This window comes from Schistocerca nitens, chromosome 6 (genome assembly GCF_023898315.1).
Source record: "Schistocerca nitens isolate TAMUIC-IGC-003100 chromosome 6, iqSchNite1.1, whole genome shotgun sequence".
NCBI classification, from domain to species: Eukaryota; Metazoa; Arthropoda; class Insecta; order Orthoptera; family Acrididae; genus Schistocerca; species Schistocerca nitens.
This window is the reverse complement of record NC_064619.1, coordinates 295031860-295049558: the sequence shown is the minus strand read 5'-3', so window position 1 is coordinate 295049558 and position 17699 is coordinate 295031860. Positions and strand designations below refer to the sequence as shown.

Sequence of the window (17699 nt, the reverse complement as noted above, 5' to 3'; positions counted from 1 at the left end):
ATCATCTGTGCTATATGCAATTTGCTGCTCTGCTGGTCAGACTTTGTGTGCCACCACTCTTCAGAATAATATTAGCCTTACTGTTAATGTGTTTATACAACACTAATGAAATGTTTACTATCAACATTTGATTCAGTGGTTAAGCCTTATATCAATCACTGGAGTGCAAAAATCACTCACTCAGTGACTCATTTATTGTCATCTGTGGTTCTGTTTGTGTGTGTCAAATTTTCCATGGGGTACATGACATAATACTCAGACATATTTCTACTGAAATTTTACTGATTGCAAAAATTAGTACCAAAATTCAATAGTTTCAACTGATAAGCAGTCATTGTCAGTACTAAATGTGAACAGAAAAGATGAAACACAAAAAATTGCTAATAGGTCTACAGTAAAAAATGAAATTAAAAAGTGCATACATATTAGACGAAACATACCCATTCAGCTTGTTAGAGAGTACTGTGTCACAATAATGGTCACAAAATACAAACTACTTTCAGGCTTCTGCATCACACTTTAGTGATTATTCATAGAAAACTGAACATATCTCTGCATCAAATGATACAGTAGAAATTAAGAAAGACACAACTAAAACCTTTCAAAAGAATATTAAGAAAAACATGGAAAATATTACATTTCTGTTTTCTGAAACAAGACATAAATTAATTAAAGTAATGAATGAAATTGATGTTGCAGATAAAAATTCATAAAGGGATAAGTCAAGCCAGCTTATAGTTAAGAACATGATGTGGACTACCTACAAACTTAATAAAGATACAAATTTGCAAACATCATTGAAAATGAAAAAAACTAGATGACGCTGTATTTGCATAATCAGATATTGAAAACTCAGACACTAATCATCATATAGAGGAGGTGTTAAGTCACAGTCAGGCAGAGTGTGAAAATACTGCTTTACATTTAAACATTCAGATAAAAGGCCTTCTTCAAAGATAGAAGACACATGCAAAAACACACAAGCACAACTCACATGCACATGATCAAAGTCTCCTGCCACTGTGAACAATGCCTTGATGCCTCAGGATGTATCATAGCAACTAATATCTACTTTTTCTCCATGTTCTATTCAGTACCACCTCATTAGTTATTTGTTCTATCCATATAATCATTACAATTCTTCAGTAGCTCTCATTTCATTTCTTTATAAGGCTACACTTAATTCTTAAGTCCTGTATTTGTGTTGTATGTTAACAAATTTCTTTCCTTCTGAAATGCTATTTTTGCTATTGCCTATCTACATTATGTATACTTTTTATCTGAGCCATCATCAGTTGTTTTGCTATCCAAATCACAAACCTCATCTACTATTTTTGGTTTCTTATTTTATAACCTATCTGTTTGATTTAATTTTACTACATTCTATTACATTTCTTTTACTTTTATCTTATAACCTCTTTTCAAGAAACTATCCATTCCACTGAATGGCTCTTTTGAATTCCTTTGCCATCTCTGACAAAATTAAAATGTTAGCAGCAAACCTCAAATATTTTATTACTTCTCCTTGAATTTTAATGCACTTTCTGAACTGCTTGTTGATTTGCTTCACAGCTTTCTCTACACATATATACTACATAGCACTGGAATAGGCTACAAACCATGTCTTACTTTCTTCCCACACAGGGATTTCCTTTCATGTTCCCTGACTCTTATAACTGCAGTCTTGTTTCTGTAAAATTTTATCTTCCACTGCATATTATCCCCAGTAATTATAGAATTTTAAAGAGTGTAACTTGGTCAAGAATGTCAAAAGCTTTCTCCAGTCCTAAAATGTTACAAATATAGGTCTTCCTTTTTCAGTTATTAAACTGATAGTTCAGTATTAATCACATCTGTTAGCACCTGCCTTCTTTGTAATTGTAATTATTACATTTTCCTTTAAGTGTGAGTGTATTTCTCCTGTCGCATCTATCTTGCACACAAATTGAAATAGTTTTGATAAGGCCCACTCTGTCATGAATTTCAGTAATTCTGATGGAATATTGTCTATTGCAAGGATCTCTTTCCTCTTAAGTCTTTCAGTGCTCTGTCAAATTCTTCTCAGAGTATCATATCTCCTAACTCATCTTCATCTACTTCCTCTTGCCATTCTGTATTGCTTCAAGTGCATTCCACCTGAACAAACTTTCTACATATTCCTTTTGCCTTTGAGCTTTCCCCCATTTTCTGCATACTAGTTTGCACAAATGTAGCTGGGCATGATCTGTCTTATGATTACACTAGCTGAGTTCCCTCAGTCCACTACTTTCAATATGGCTCAACCAAGGCCCAGGAACTTGCATATAGCAGTGGAGCCTCCAAAACCTCTAACCATTATACACTCACCTGGCAGGCCTGAAGCATTTGGAAACATGCATGTTAGTGCTAAACCTCAACAGAAAAGGAGTTATAGCAGTTTCAGCCTACCTTCATTTGCTTTTAAATGTTGGAAATGGACATCCACAAAAACAGTCCGCATGCTGAATTTGTGTTGGCAAAAGGTAATCCTGTCAGTCAGTTTCCTACTGCAGAGAATGATGTGCTCTGTCTGATGGTATGCAGATGTCTACTCTCAACACACTCTTTGGTGCAGGTTGGAGAGATGCCTTTCTGCATCTTCTCCCAAGATTGGTGTCTGCTTGGATCACCATATCTGAAGACTACAATGCAAAGGGTTTAAATGCACAGGATGGGACACAAGGGTGGTGAGATGTTGTGGAACATATGTTATCTGGTTTTTCTGCTGTGACATATTTGGTTTGGGAGCACTATCAGTGACTACTTCCAGTGAAGTTCTCTGTTTCATGTCAACTCAAAACCTCCTCACCTACATGGTCAATGCTGCAATAAAGGAACATTCTCTGTGAGAGGAAACATATTACTATCTTAAGCTGAATAATTCTTGTTAACTAGACTGTGTATCATGGGCTTGCTCACTCAGTGGAAAAGAGGTAAACATCTGTCTGGTGAGAAAAAGATTGAGCAGAAATCAAGATAGGATGTGAAATATGGTCAGCCTACTCTTCAACAAACTATCCTTATTTATTACAATGAAAGGCAATACATTTACGATGAAAGTAAAGGAAATACTAATGCAACGTACTGGGTGATCAAAAAGTCAGTATAAATTTGAAAACTGAATAAATCACGGAATAATGTAGATAGAGAGGTACAAATTTACACACATGCTTGGAATGACATGGGGTTTTATTAGGAAAAAAAAAATACAAAGTTCAAAAAATGTCTGACAGATGGCGCTTCATCTGATCAGAATAGCAATAATTAGCATAACAAAGCAAAGATGATGTTCTTTACAGGAAATGCTCAATATGTCCACCATCATTCCTCAACAATAGCTGTAGTCGAGGAATAATGTTGTGAACAGCACTGTAAAGCATGTCCGGGGTTATGGTGAGGCATTGGCGTTGGATGTTGTCTTTCAGCATCCGTAGAGATGCCAGTCGATCACGATACACTTGCGACTTCAGGTAACCCCAAAGCCAATAATCGCATGGACTGAGGTCCGGGGACCTGGGAGGCCAAGCATGACGAAAGTGGCGGCTGAACACACGATCATCACCAAATGACACGCGCGAGAGATCTTTCACACATCTAGCAATATGGGGTGTTTTTTTTGTTCTAATAAAACTCCATGTCATTCCAAGCATGTGTGTCAATTTTTACCACTCTATCTACATTATTCCATGGTTTATTAAGTTTTCAAATTTATACTGACTTTTTGATCACCCGGTACTTTTTATTTTGTTGATGTGTACCTGAAGGCAAACTTGATGATCACATAAGTTAAATCTTAAGAAAACTATGTCCTAAATATACTATCTACACAGTGATCAACAGTGAACACATTTCCAAACAACAGAAACTCCACACTGGAATATCAACAATATAAGGGAAAGAATCAATCGCTACTCATCATAAAGATGACATGGTGAAATACACACAGGCAAAACAAAAGACTTCGTTCATTTAGCATTTGGATAAAGCCTTCTTCAGAAAAGAACACACACACACACACACACACACACACACACACACACACATGTTCATTCACACAAGCAACTGAATGAAAGCATCAGTCTGGAGGGGACAGAGAAGGGGACGGATAGCAGGATAAGATTGGGGGAAGAGAAGAGTGCTGTTTGGCAGAGCATGCAGGTACTAGGTGGAGGCATGACAAGACTGCCAGGCATAGCACCAGGAGGCTGTAGGTCAGGGAGGTGAGGGGGGGGGGGGGGGAGAGCAGTGGGAATGGGGAGCAGGGAAAGAATTGATTAGGGAAGGGGAAAGATGGATGGGGTGCTACGGTAGAGGGCAACATGTGACGAAGGTGAGGTGATACGAATAGGAAGGAGGTGATAGGGTAGAGGGGGCAGAAATTGTCAGATGGAGGGTGTGGGAACAGCTGAAGCCAAAATGTTTCAAGAGTGGAGAATGTATTGTAACCATAACTGCCATCCATGTAGTTCAGTAAAGCTGGTGGTGGAGGGAAGGATTCAGATGGTCCAAGTTGTGAAGCAGTCATTGAAATCAAGCATGTTATGTTTAGCTGCGTGTGAGCCACAGGGTGGTCTACATTGCTCTTGGGCAGAGTTTGGTGGTTGCTGTTCATCCTGGTAGACACCTGGTTGGTAGTCATACCAGTATAAAATGCAGTGAAAGAGTATGTGACATGGCTGCTTTCACAGGTTGTCCCAGCCTCTGATAGGGTGGGATAAACCTGTGACAGGACTGGAGTAGAAAGTGCTGGGTGGATGGATTGGGCAGGTCTTGCACCTGGATCTTCCACAGGGATATGATACCTGTGATAAGACATGGGGATTGGGAGTGGTATAGGGTTGGAATAGGATATTTTGGAGGTTGGATGGATGATGGAAAATCACTGTAGGAAGGGTGGGAAGGATCTGGGGTATGAGTAGGATGTCCCTCATTTCCGGGCAGGATGATAAGTCGTCAAAGCAATGACGGGTTCCATTGTTCCAGTCCATGGTGGTACAGGGTGATGAAGGGGGTACTCCTTTGTAACTGGCTCTTGGGGATGGTGGGAGGAATGGGAATGTGTGGGGAAATGACATGGGAGATCTGTTTGCTGATTAGGTCTTCCATCCTCAACCTACAGTAACCAATTATCCCCACACCCTCAATCCAACATTTTCCTGCCCTCTGTCCTATCACCTCCTCCCTATTCACAACCCCTTACCCTCATTATGTGCTGCCCTCTGCCAATGCACCAGAGCCCATCTTTCCCTTTCCCTGAATCTCTCCTTTTCTGCCCCCCCCCCCCCCCCCCCAACTCTGTGGGTGACAGTCTTGTCGTGCCTCCACCTAGTACCTGCATGCTCTGCAGACAGTACTTATCTCTCCCTCTAACCTTACCCTGCTACCCTGCTATCCCTTTGCCTTCTCTGCCCCTTCCAGACAGATGATTTCATACACCATGATAGTTGCATTCTGGTCTGAGGTGCTGGAGAGGGTGGTCATCTGTGCTTGAGGTATGCTCACTTGTGTGAATGAATGTGCATGTTTGTTTCCTTTTCTGAAGAAGGCTTTGTCCAAAAACAAAATGACTACAGTCTCCTCATTGTGCCTGTTTGCAACTCAACACGCCACCTTTGTGAAGAGTAGCAGTCTACCCTTTCCTTAATATTTTATATATTATCTTTTTTAACCTTGTTTCAAGATAATATTCTAGTTCCCCTGTATATTGTACAGCTGTTTCAATATTAGATGCATAGAGCAAAAGCACATTTCATTATCGATGTGGTAAACTAGACCCCTCACTAAAGAATAATGTACATTACATACAAGTGTGGAAGTGTGAATTATGCAGACTCAATAAGAACAGCAGTCCAGATCTCTCTGAGACTTCTGATATAAACATTGCAAATAAGTGCTCGCCAATCATACAAGTGAAAAACAGTTCTAAGAATTATAGTGTTTACAGTGATGAAACCCTTTCATCACAATTTATGGGTGAAGGCACACTTAATTGGCATATGACAGACTTTCAAATAAGTGGTTCTAAGATGAATAACAGCTCTGAAGATAATCATTCCAATCAACACTACTCCCCAACACCATCACCCAAAATCTCAAAGTTCCAACGAAGAAAAATCAAGAAGAAAACTGATTCTTATTGCCGACAGCCATGGGTGTGGAATTGTCTCTCATAAACTAAATGAGGCATCTACAATGATTGCTGCTACGGGATTCATCGAACCAGGTGCAGGTTTAACTGAACTGAGGAAACATGCGAACTCAACAGAAGTCAGCAAGTTAACCACAAATGATTATGTTGTGCTAGTTGGAGGATCGAACAATATCTTTAAAAATGAAACATCAAATGCCTGTCAGGAACTAAAGGCTTGTTTGAGTCACTTAACTCATACTAATGTTGTTGTTCTCAACATCCCGCATCATCACGATCTACCATAATGGTCATGCATGAATCATGAAATAAGTGCAGCTAATGAGCAATATGAATCAATTGCTAAATACTTCAAAAAAGTTACTACAGTGAATATAAACAATATTGGCTGCTGATTTCACATAACTCATGGACTGCATCTAAATGGCCTGGGAAAATGACTTGTAGTGAATAAAGCGCTGAGTGAAACAGGAAATAAGCCTCAAGAGATAATCACATGGTCAATATCATTAGACGAACATCAGAAATCTGTTTCTAAGACTTTTTTAGCTAAATATTAAGACTGGTGATAATCCAAGGTGTAACATATTACTTAACAGTCCAAGTTTATGGGGAAATGCTAAGCTATCGAAGTGTAGCTACAAACCAAGAAATACCAATAGCAGTAAACCCTTTGTGTTCCACCAAAACATCAATGGTCTCAGAAACAAACTGGAGCTTCTAAATCTCAGCATTATCGATGCTGAATCTGTGAGCCATGCACAAGTAAGTCTTACAGAACACCATGTGACAAGTGGAACTGAAATGTGTCAAATTGATGGATACTCTTTAGCAGCCAACTATTGCAGATCCATAACGGAGAAAGGAGGGACTGCAATCTATGTTAAAACTAGTGTAAAATATTAATCTCTTGACATAAGTACTTACAGTGTAGATTCTCAGTCTGAAGCCTGTGGAACCGAAATTACTACAAATAATAAGTCAGTTATAATTTTGGCAGTTTACAGGGCCCCTGCAGGGAAAATATGTATCTTTATAAACCATATGGAACAACTTTTGAACCAAATATATTCCAAACACAAGGGTTTAATTATCATGGGTGATTTTAATATTAAATTCTTAACTACAAACAACAGCAGAAGAGAACTAGAACACCTGATGAAATCATTTAACCTAATTTCAGTAGTTAACTTTCTCACTAGAGTAACTAGCACTTGTAAGAGCCTAATTGATAATATATTCCTGGACAGATCCAGAAGCAGCAGTATTATTGTAAGTCAAATTCTCAATGGTCAGTCAGATCATGATGGTCAGCTGCTTACAGTAAATGATATCAAACTCTGTGATAAACCTAAACACTGATTTAAAACTGTCAGGTCACTCAATAATGATAACTTAAAAATCTTCAACCTTCTCTTACAGCAGATCAACTGGATCCCTCTATTCATGGAGGGGAATATTAATGAAAAATTTAATCTGTTCTCTAATGAGTTCATGTCATTATTTGAAACATTGGTTGAGAAACAATCCTCAGGCCACAAAACAGAAACCATGGATTACTAAAGGGATCAGAATTTCCTGTAGAACAAAAAGAAATTTATATGAATCCCTACGGTTATCTAATGATCCCATCAAAAAGAAGGACTATAGGTTGTACTGTAATATTTTAAAAAGAGTAATAAAAAATCCAAAACTGTGTACATAACATCTGAAATTGATAACTCCAACAACAAATCAAAAACCATCTGGAAAGTTATAAAAAGGGAGAGTGGTAAAAAAGTAGAGTACATGACTGACATAGAATTAATTCAGGATGGAAATATCATAAAAATACTGAGGAAGTTGCTAATACCTTCAATAAGCGTTTTTAACAGCTGCAGAAAAAAATGGCTGTGAAGGCTCAGTGGATGATGCAATAGCACTTCTGCATAAAGCTAACAATGCCAGAGTTTGTCAGCTGCACATAACCCCCATAACAATAAGAGAGATGAAGACAAAAAACTCTTGTGGGGTTGATAATATTTCAACTAAGATAATCAAGCACTATCATAGCTATATAAATGCAGTCTTTAGTCACATTTTTAATGAATCCCTAAAACAAGGTATTGTTCCACTTAGATTAAAATGTGCCTGTGTGAAACCACTTTTCAAGAAAGGTGAAAAACTGATGGAACAAACTACCCCTGAATATCACTGCTAACAAGTATTTCAAAGGTCCTCGAAAAAATGGTATACAGGAGAATTGTTAACCACCTGAACAGCCATAACAACCTTAGTCAATGTCATTTTGGTTTTCCGGCAAGGCCTATCAATTGGTCATGCTATTTTCTCTTTCAGCAGTCAAATTCTCGAATCATTTAACAGAAAATTGGCACCAATTGGAATCCTATGTGACCTGTCCAAAGCTTTTGACTGTGTCAACCACAAAATTCTGCTAAATAAAGCAGACTACTATGGGTTAAGTGGAATAATGGGAACATGGATTAAATCCTATCTTACAGACAGGAAACAAAGGGTAATAATTACTGACAGTAGTGGAAGTAGCTTTACCCAAGTAGGGCACAGTCAACACTGGAATGCCTCAAGGCTCGGTACCGGGATCCTGCTGTTTTTTATATTTATAAATGACCTCCCACACGGCACCTTGTCAGTGAGCAAGTTCACCCTATTCACTGATGATACTTCTCTTCTAGTTGACAAAGCAACAGGGAAAAACCAGGAAACATTTGCATACATTGCATTTGATGACATTCTGAAATGGTTTAGCTGTAACAGACTCTCTCTAAATATAAAAAAAACCTCATTATATACAGTTTCACATGGCACATAAAGAACTGGGGGATATAAATATAGAATGTAATGGACAACAAATAAAGCAAGTCAACTCAGCTAGGTTCCTGGGTGTCTACATAGACTGCAAGCTAAATTGGTCCACCATATCCTAGATCTAGAAAAAAGGCTACGTTCTGCAACATTTGCCGTACGCCTAATTGTATCAACCACACATAAGATGGCCATAGGAGCTGCTTATTTCGGATATTTCCATGCACTTTTGGCTTACGGTATCATCTTTTGGGGCAACCAACCCTTGGCAAAAAAATTTTATTCCTCAGAAGAGAGCTATACATATCATGAGTGGTGTGCAACCAAGGTACTCATGCAGGAATCTGTTTAGGAAACTACAGGTATTTACAATGATATCTCAGTACATATACTCCTTTGTATGTTTCATTAATAAAAACCACTTTTTCTTCAAAACCAATAGTGAATATCGTGGGCACAACACAAGGTCAAAAGAGGACTATCGTAGTAATCAGTCAAACTATACCCTTGTACAGAAAGGAGTAAATTATACAGGCATCAAAATTTACAATGCTCTGCCCAGTGTCATTAAAAGTCTTGATCCTTAAACACCAAAATTCAAGAGAAAACTGAAGGAATACCTAACACAAAACTCATTCTTTTCATTAGTGAATTTTTTAGTGCACAGGAGCAAGTTTTTATTATACAACTGAGTTAGCCATAAATGAAACTATTAGCATAAATGAAACTATTTGTTGCTGTAATGTTATATTGTTGCTCAAATGCTTTGATATTTTTAATCTGAATGTGTACACATAAGTGTTAATTCTAATGCATGTAATATGTTTTTATTTCTTCTACTGTCCCATGTTGTTACAATGAGTTTTATCATGAATTAACCACATTTTGTGCTGCTCTATTGTTGACATTGTAAAAGTACTGACTTGTTCCATACCTTGCAACTCCATTGCTATCAGGATCAACAGAATTCACAATGAAATAAAATAAATAAATAAATAATATGTATGTATATTATGTACCACAATCTATGAATGTATTACCATGTACTGTTTACATCTTTATATATTAAGATTGCCACTCAGTGTTTTGTCATTTCGGCATCTAACAACTGCTGACATTTTCAGCATTCTGTGTGTGTGCAGTATTTTGATACATAATTTCATTTACCAGCTGTGTAACTTTACTGCTGCATTTTTTATGTAAAAAAAAATTTACTGCATGTTTAACTTCTTATTCTCATCAGTCTCATATCACTGAGGAAAACAATACAAGGTCCCAGGGTTACACAGAACAAATAAACAAACAAATAATGAGACTATCAGCATGAAACAATACATCACAGAAAATTATAACAAAATTAGTAACACTCACGGGTGGGACTTTTCAGGGGTCCTTTTGTTAAAATTACATATCTGCTACATAAGTTCCAAAAGGAAAAGTATGTATGGTTACCTCTGCATATGCCAGAGAAAGTGTTCTAGCATGAAACACTTGAGCATTGTTCTTTGCACTGAAAGGATCAGCTCCATTCTTTAGCAATGCATCCAGTTTTTTCTCTGTTGTTACTAGCAACCAACATATCAGCCATTCATATGCAGAGAGTAAGGCTGTGTAATGAATGCAAAACATACAATCACTTCACATATTGTAACTCCAAAATACCATTATTAAAACCTTATGTTTTGAAAGATAATTCTAAAGGAAAATTATTGTTTGATGAATACAAGAGAGCCACCAACAGTTACTGTATCCAAATTATTTCATTTATAACCATCTCAAAACAGCTGTATTTATCCTTTTCAAGAGGTGTTTGCCATTAGCAACATGTTGTATACTGCTATGTGTACTTTAAGAGGAGGTGTACTATCTTTGGATTCAAAAAATCGATTTTTTTTAAAATTGCATTTTTGGATCTATAAAAGTGTTTAGAATCCACCACTGAAATGGTTTTTCCAAATACAGAATGGAAATGTTTGTTATTCACTGCCTGAAATTGGCCTTTTTCACACACCAGTTTGTTTCTTTTGGAGGATGAGTTAGTGTACCAGTGCTTGGGAGGAAACACACAAAATTCAAATGAAAGTTTGAGCATGTGTTTGGAAGTTAGCCCCCAAGCATTTGTATTCTGGTGCGAAGACTGGAGATTGCGACTTTCCTGGTGGTGAGCGGCTTCAACGAATTGAGGTATGAGCGGCGGCAACTTGAAATTAGTGGAGGTTGAGGCCTGGCGGATAACGAGAAGAGAGGATATACTGAAGGGCAAGTTCCCATCTCCGGAGTTCTGAGAGGTTGGTGTTAGTGGGAAGTATCCAGATAACCCGGACAGTGTAACACTGTGCCAAGATGTGCTGGCCGTGCACCAAGGCATGTTTAGCCACAGGGTGATCCTCATTACCAACAAACACTGTCTGCCTGTGTCCATTCATGCGAATGGACAGTTTGTTGCTGGTCATTCCCACATAGAAAGCTTCACAATGTAGGCAGGTCAGTTGGTAAATCACGTGGGTGCTTTCACACGTGGCTCTGCCTATGATCGTGTACACCTTCCGGGTTACAGGACTGGAGTAGGTGGTGGTGAGAGGGTGCATGGGACAGGTTTTACACCGGGGGCGGTTACAAGGGTAGGAGCCAGAGGGTAGGGAAGGTGGTTTGGGGATTTCATAGGGATGAACTAAGAGGTTACGAAGGTTAGGTGGATGGCGAAAAGACACTCTTGGTGGAGTGGGGAGGATTTCCTGAAGGATGGATCTCATTTCAGGGCAGGATTTGAGGAAGTCATATCCCTGCTGGAGAGCCACATTCAGAGTCTGATCCAGTCCCGGAAAGTATCCTGTCACAAGTGGGGCACTTTTGGGGTTCTTCTGTGGGAGGTCCTGGGTTTGAAGGGATGAGGAAGTGGCTCTGGTTATTTGCTTCTGTACCAGGTCGGGAGGGTAGTTAAGGGATGCGAAAGCTGTTTTCAGGTAGTTGGTGTAATGGTTCAGGGATTCCGGACTGGAGCAGATTCGTTTGCCACAAAGACCTAGGCTGTAGGGAAGGGATCGTTTGATGTGGAATGGGTGGCAGCTGTCATAATGGAGGTACTGTTGCTTGTTGGTGGGTTTGATGTGGACGGACGTGTGAAGCTAGCCATTGGACAGATGGAGGTCAACGTCAAGGAAAGTGGCATGGGATTTAGAGTAGGACCAGGTGAATCTGATGGAACCAAAGGAGTTGAGGTTGGAGAGGAAATTCTGGAGTTCTTCTTCACTGTGAGTCCAGATCATAAAGATGTCATCAATAAATCTGTACCAAACTTTGGGTTTGCAGGCCTGGATAACCAAGAAGGCTTCCTCTAAGCGACCCATGAATAGGTTGGCGTACAAGGGGGCCATCCTGGTACCCATGGCTTTAATTGTTGGTATGTCTGGCCTTCAAAAGTGAAGAAGTTGTGTGTCAGGATGAAGCTGGCTAAGGTAATGAGGAAAGAGGTTTTAGGTAGGGTGGCAGGTGATCGGCGTGAAAGGAAGTGCTCCATCGCAGCGAGGCCCTAGACGTGCGGAATATTTGTGTATAAGGAAGTGGCATCAGTGGTTACAAGGATGGTTTCCGGGGGTAATTGACTGGGCTAAGGATTCCAGATGTTCGAGAAAGTGGTTGGTGTCTTTGATGAAGGATGGGAGACTGCATGTAATGGGTTGAAGGTGTTGATCTACGTAGGCAGAGATACGTTCTGTGGGGGCTTGTTAACCAGCTACAATGGGGCGGCTGGGATGATTGGGTTTGTGAATTTTAGGAAGAAGGTAGAAGGTAGGGGTGCGGGGTGTCGGTGGGGTCAGGAGGTTGATGGAGTCAGGTGAAAGGTTTTGTAGGGGCCTAAGGTTCTGAGGATTCCTTGCAGCTCCGCCTGGACATCAGGAATGGGATTACCTTGGCAAACTTTGTATGTGTAAATAGTGTTGTCTGAAAGCTGATGCAGTCCCTCAGCCACATACTCCCGACGATCAAGTACCACTGTTGTGGAACCCTTGTCCGCCAGAAGAGTGACGATGGAACGGTCAGCCTTCAGATCATGGATAGCTTGGGCTTCAGCAGTGGTGATGTTGGGAGTAGGATTAAGGTTTTTTAAGAAGGACTGAGAGGCAGGATCATTTTTCTTCGTGGCAAAGTGATATTTCCAGCAGAGAGTACGAGTGTAGGACAGTAAATCTTTGACGAGGGCTGTTTGGTTGAATCTGGGAGTGGGGCTGAAGGTGAGGCCTTTAGATAGGACAGAGGTACACATACAAAGTTTGCCAAGGTAATCCCATTCCTGATGTCCAGGCGGAGCTTCAAGGAATCCTCAGAACCTTAGGCCCCCTACAAAACCTTTCCCCTGACTCCATCAACCTCCTGACCCCACCGACACCCCGCACCCCTACCTTCCATTCAAATATGTCTGCTTGTGTCTGTATATGTGTGGATGGATATGTGTGTGTGTGCGAGTGTATACCCGTCCTTTTTTCCCCCTAAGGCAAGTCTTTCCGCTCTCATGATTGGAATGACTCCTTACCCTCTCCCTTAAAACCCACATCCTTTCGTCTTTCCCTCTCCTTCCCTCTTTCCTGACGAAGCAACCATTGGTTGTGAAAGCTTGAATTTTGTGTGTATGTTTGTGTGTCCATCGACCTGCCAGCGCTTTCATTTGGTAAGTCACATCATCTTTGTTTTTAGATATATTTTTCCCACGTGGAATGTTTCCCTATTATATATATACGTATATACTGAGAGGCCAATGTCAGAATACCCTGACTCGTGAACAGGGGTTGACAAGAGGTTTGTGAACTTACACCACTTATTGCCCAAACCACCCATTTCTGACAACTGACCAAATGGGTTTAATTTTATCCTGTGAATTAGCTATCCTGTTTGCAAAACACACACTCTTTGCCTTCCTAATAACATTTTTAAGCACCTTACAATACTGTTTGTAATGTGTTACTGTAGCTTGATAGTGACTACTTCTAACATTTTGAGATAATTCCCACATTGTTCTACAGGATATCCTTATCCCACCAGTCAGCCACCTGGGCTGCCTATTACTGCTAGTACCCTTGACTGCGTCAAGCTGGACACTAGTAAAACTGTATCCGGATGTTATAGGTTTTACCTTCCTACTCATCTGCATTAACTTATATTTTTCCATGTTTAGGGCTAGCTGCCATTCATCACAGCAATTGTAAATTTTGTCTAAGTTGTCTTGTATCTTCCAACAGTGACTCAACTTTGACATCTTACCATACACCACAGCATCATCACCAAACAACCACAGACTGCTGCCCATACAGTCCACCAAATCTTTTATGTATATAGAGAATAACAGCAGTCCTATTACACTTCTTTGGGGCACTCCTGATGATACCCTTGTCTCTGATGAACACTCACCATCTAGGACATCATACTGAGTTCTATTATTTAAGAATGCTTCAAGCCACTCAAATATCTGTGAACTTTTTCCATATGCTCATACCTTCATTAAAAGCCTGCAATGGGGCACTGTGTAAAACACTTTCTGGAATTCTAGAAATATGAAATCTGCCTGTTGCCCTTCATCCACAGTTTTCAGTATATCATGTGAGAAAAGAGCAAGCTGAGTTTTGCATGAGTGATCATTGGATGTAACCTCCTCAGTCTCAAGAAAGTTTACTATATTCAAACTAAGAATATGTTCAAGGATTCCGGAGCAAACAGAAGTTAAGTCTGCAATATTGCAGGTCCATTCTTTTACCCTTCTTATAAACTGGAGTCACTTGCACTCTTGTCCAATCGCTTGGGACTTTGTGCTGGGTGAGAGATTCATGATAAATGCAAGCTATGTAAGGGGCCAATGCTGTATAGTACTCATTGTAAAATCAAACTGGGATTCCATCCAGATGTGGTGATTTATTGATTTCAAATCTCTCAGTTGTTTCTCTACCACGATATACTTATTACTATGTCGTCCGTATGGGACCCTGTCGATGGTCAAATGATGGTATGTTTGTATGATTCTCCTGTGTGAACAATTTCTTGAATGTGAAATTTAAAACTTTGGCTTTCATTTTGCTACCTTCAACTGCCACACCAGACTGGTCAACAGGGGACTGAATGGAAACCTTACATTCACTTAGTGATATTATGTAAGATCAGAATTTTCTCAGGTTCTTTGCCAGATCTTTTGCTAAGATGTGATGGTTGTAGTTGTTCTATGCTTCATGCATAGACATTTTCACAGATGCACAAATCTCTACTAACCTTTGCTTGTCATAATTTGTGCAGTCCCTTTTGAACTGAGAATGTAACAGCATCTACTTCCTCAGCATCTGCTGAATTTCATTATCATATGATGGTTGGTTTTTCCCATCCTTCATTCACTTACTAGGCACATAACTCAGAGCATGATTTACAATCTCCTTAAACTTTGCCCATAATTGCTCTACACCCATCTTACTGGAACTAAGTGATGTCAGCTCACTGTCTAAGTGAGATGCTAATAGCTGTTTATCTGGTCTATCTAGCAGTAACACTCACCTATTTTGCAACAATACAAAATGAGCTGCCTTTCTTTGAACTTTTTTGATGTATTCCATCAATCCTATCTGATACTGATCCCATACCATGCAGCATACTCCAGAAGAGGATGGACAAGTGTAGTGTAGGCAATCTCTTTAGTAGACCTGCTGCATTTTTTGAAGTGTTCTGCCAATAAACCATAGTCTTTGATTTGCTTTCCTCTGAACGTTATCTTTGCAATTGTTCCTATTTAAGTTATGTTTTATTGTAATCCCTAAGTATTTAGTTGACTTCATAGTCTTTAGATTAGTGTGATGTATCATGAAACCAAAATTTAGTGGATTCCTTTTAGTACTCATGTGGACAACTTCACACTCTTCATTATTTAGAGTCAATTGCCACTTTTTGCACCATACAAATATCTAGTCCAAATCATTTTTCTATTGGTTTTGATCCTTTGATGACTTTGCAAGATGATAAATGACAGCATCTTCTGCAACCAATTTAAGAGGGTTGCTCAGATTGTCTCCTAAATTGTTTATATTATTATTGTTATCAACATTAATTTCTTCTTAACCCTGCATTACTCGCGTGAAAATTCGTAACATGGTTACCCACGCGGATGACAGGTGTCATCCACAAAGCAAGTGGTCTATTTGTATACTTTGAACTGTCTTTATGATTGGCTTTATGATTTTTTATTAAATCTAAATATAATACATTTAATATTCACACAAAGTATAATATATTCTAATGTTTGAAACAGTTCGACCATTCGAAGAACAATATCTTCAGCTGAATTACTGGCATTACATAGTCCCTCTGGTTGCTTACTGACGTACAGTTCTAAATTCAAAGTGTAAGCTGTTTTTACATCAACCAAAGCAAACCCTTTTAACTCATACTTTGCTGGTTTGCCTGAATGGAATGGGCAGTTTCCTCTAAATGCCAAAAGCTGTTCGTCAACAGTGCGATAATCAATAGGTGAAAAATATTTTTGGCAATTGTTCCCTGAATAGTTCAAGTGCCTCTCTGATAGGAGCCAACTTGTCAGTCTCTCTGCGAACACCTCCATCACGGGTGTTATCAAACCTAAGACATCTCATCAGAAACCTGAATCGGTTATCACTTATGCAAAAATAACATTATTCAAGTCCATTTCCCTCTGAGTTATCCCACAATTTTGATATACTCTTCCTAGAACATCTCAAAGATCCACACAGATATAACAAACCAATGAAAGCTCTGATCTCTATTGCATCTGTTTCTTTAGCATCCCTTTCCCATGAGAAGTTACCATTAACTTCACTGATGGATATATTAGTGCATGTTGCGATAATGCTTATTATGTTTTCATACAAGAACAAATTCAGAATTTCTGTTTCTGTCTTTTTTATATGAGCTTGATTTTTTGGTCCAGGCAAATGCAGAATAATATTACAAGATCTGCTTCTAACAATGGTAGGATATTTATTTTTCCTCCATTTAGTTATTCCATCTTTCCCTAAAAGAAATGCATCCTCTTGAGTTACTTCTTCCTGTGACTCATATTCATCATTCTCTGGCACTTCTTGTTCCGTTCCTGAATCATGACCGCTTTCATGAACAGTCCTCAGTCTCTGAGTCAGCGCTATCACTGCAAGCATCTTCATCACTCCGCTCATTGAACCATTCCAACCATACATTAGGATCTCTACTAAACTCTGTCCGAGATTTTCATGCTTTTGACATTTCTTCCACAATCTAAAAATAAAGAGAATACTAGGTAACACAGCAGGTAACTGCAGTCACTTTCAATAAGTCCAAATTTATGTACATGAAAGATCAATTGAATCTAGGAAAGCAATAAAGTAATACAGACTTACTTTGTTTCAGGTTGTGGCAGCAGAGCTCGGGTGGATGACTGGTGTCCTCCAGACTATAATAATGTTCCATAAAAAATGTATCTTTTGCAACTGAAAGCCAACAATGATTGGAGCTAACTGCTGGAGAGTTAACAGAAAGGTACTGAACATGGCGCGATCTCAATCCTGTCCTGTCAGACAAAATTGAGCGGGAAAGTAATGTGGATGATGGGTGTCATCTGGGGGAGCAACGGATAGTGGATAGGACATATCTCATTTCAGAGCATGATGAGATGTAGTCAAAACCCTGGTGGAGAATGTAGTTCAGTTGCTCCAGTCATGGATGGTACTGAGTT

At 39.3% G+C, this 17699-nt stretch overlaps 1 protein-coding gene across 1 annotated transcript in view; it reads right to left on the bottom strand.

Moving 5' to 3' along the window:
* The window catches only part of LOC126263677 (peroxisomal acyl-coenzyme A oxidase 3-like), a 173848-nt gene that overhangs the window by 36518 nt on the left and 119631 nt on the right, over positions 1-17699 (bottom strand). The window contains exon 10 of the mRNA XM_049960792.1: positions 10442-10596. Coding sequence (XP_049816749.1) covers positions 10442-10596 — 155 coding nt within the window. The remainder of the gene's footprint in view (positions 1-10441; positions 10597-17699) is intronic.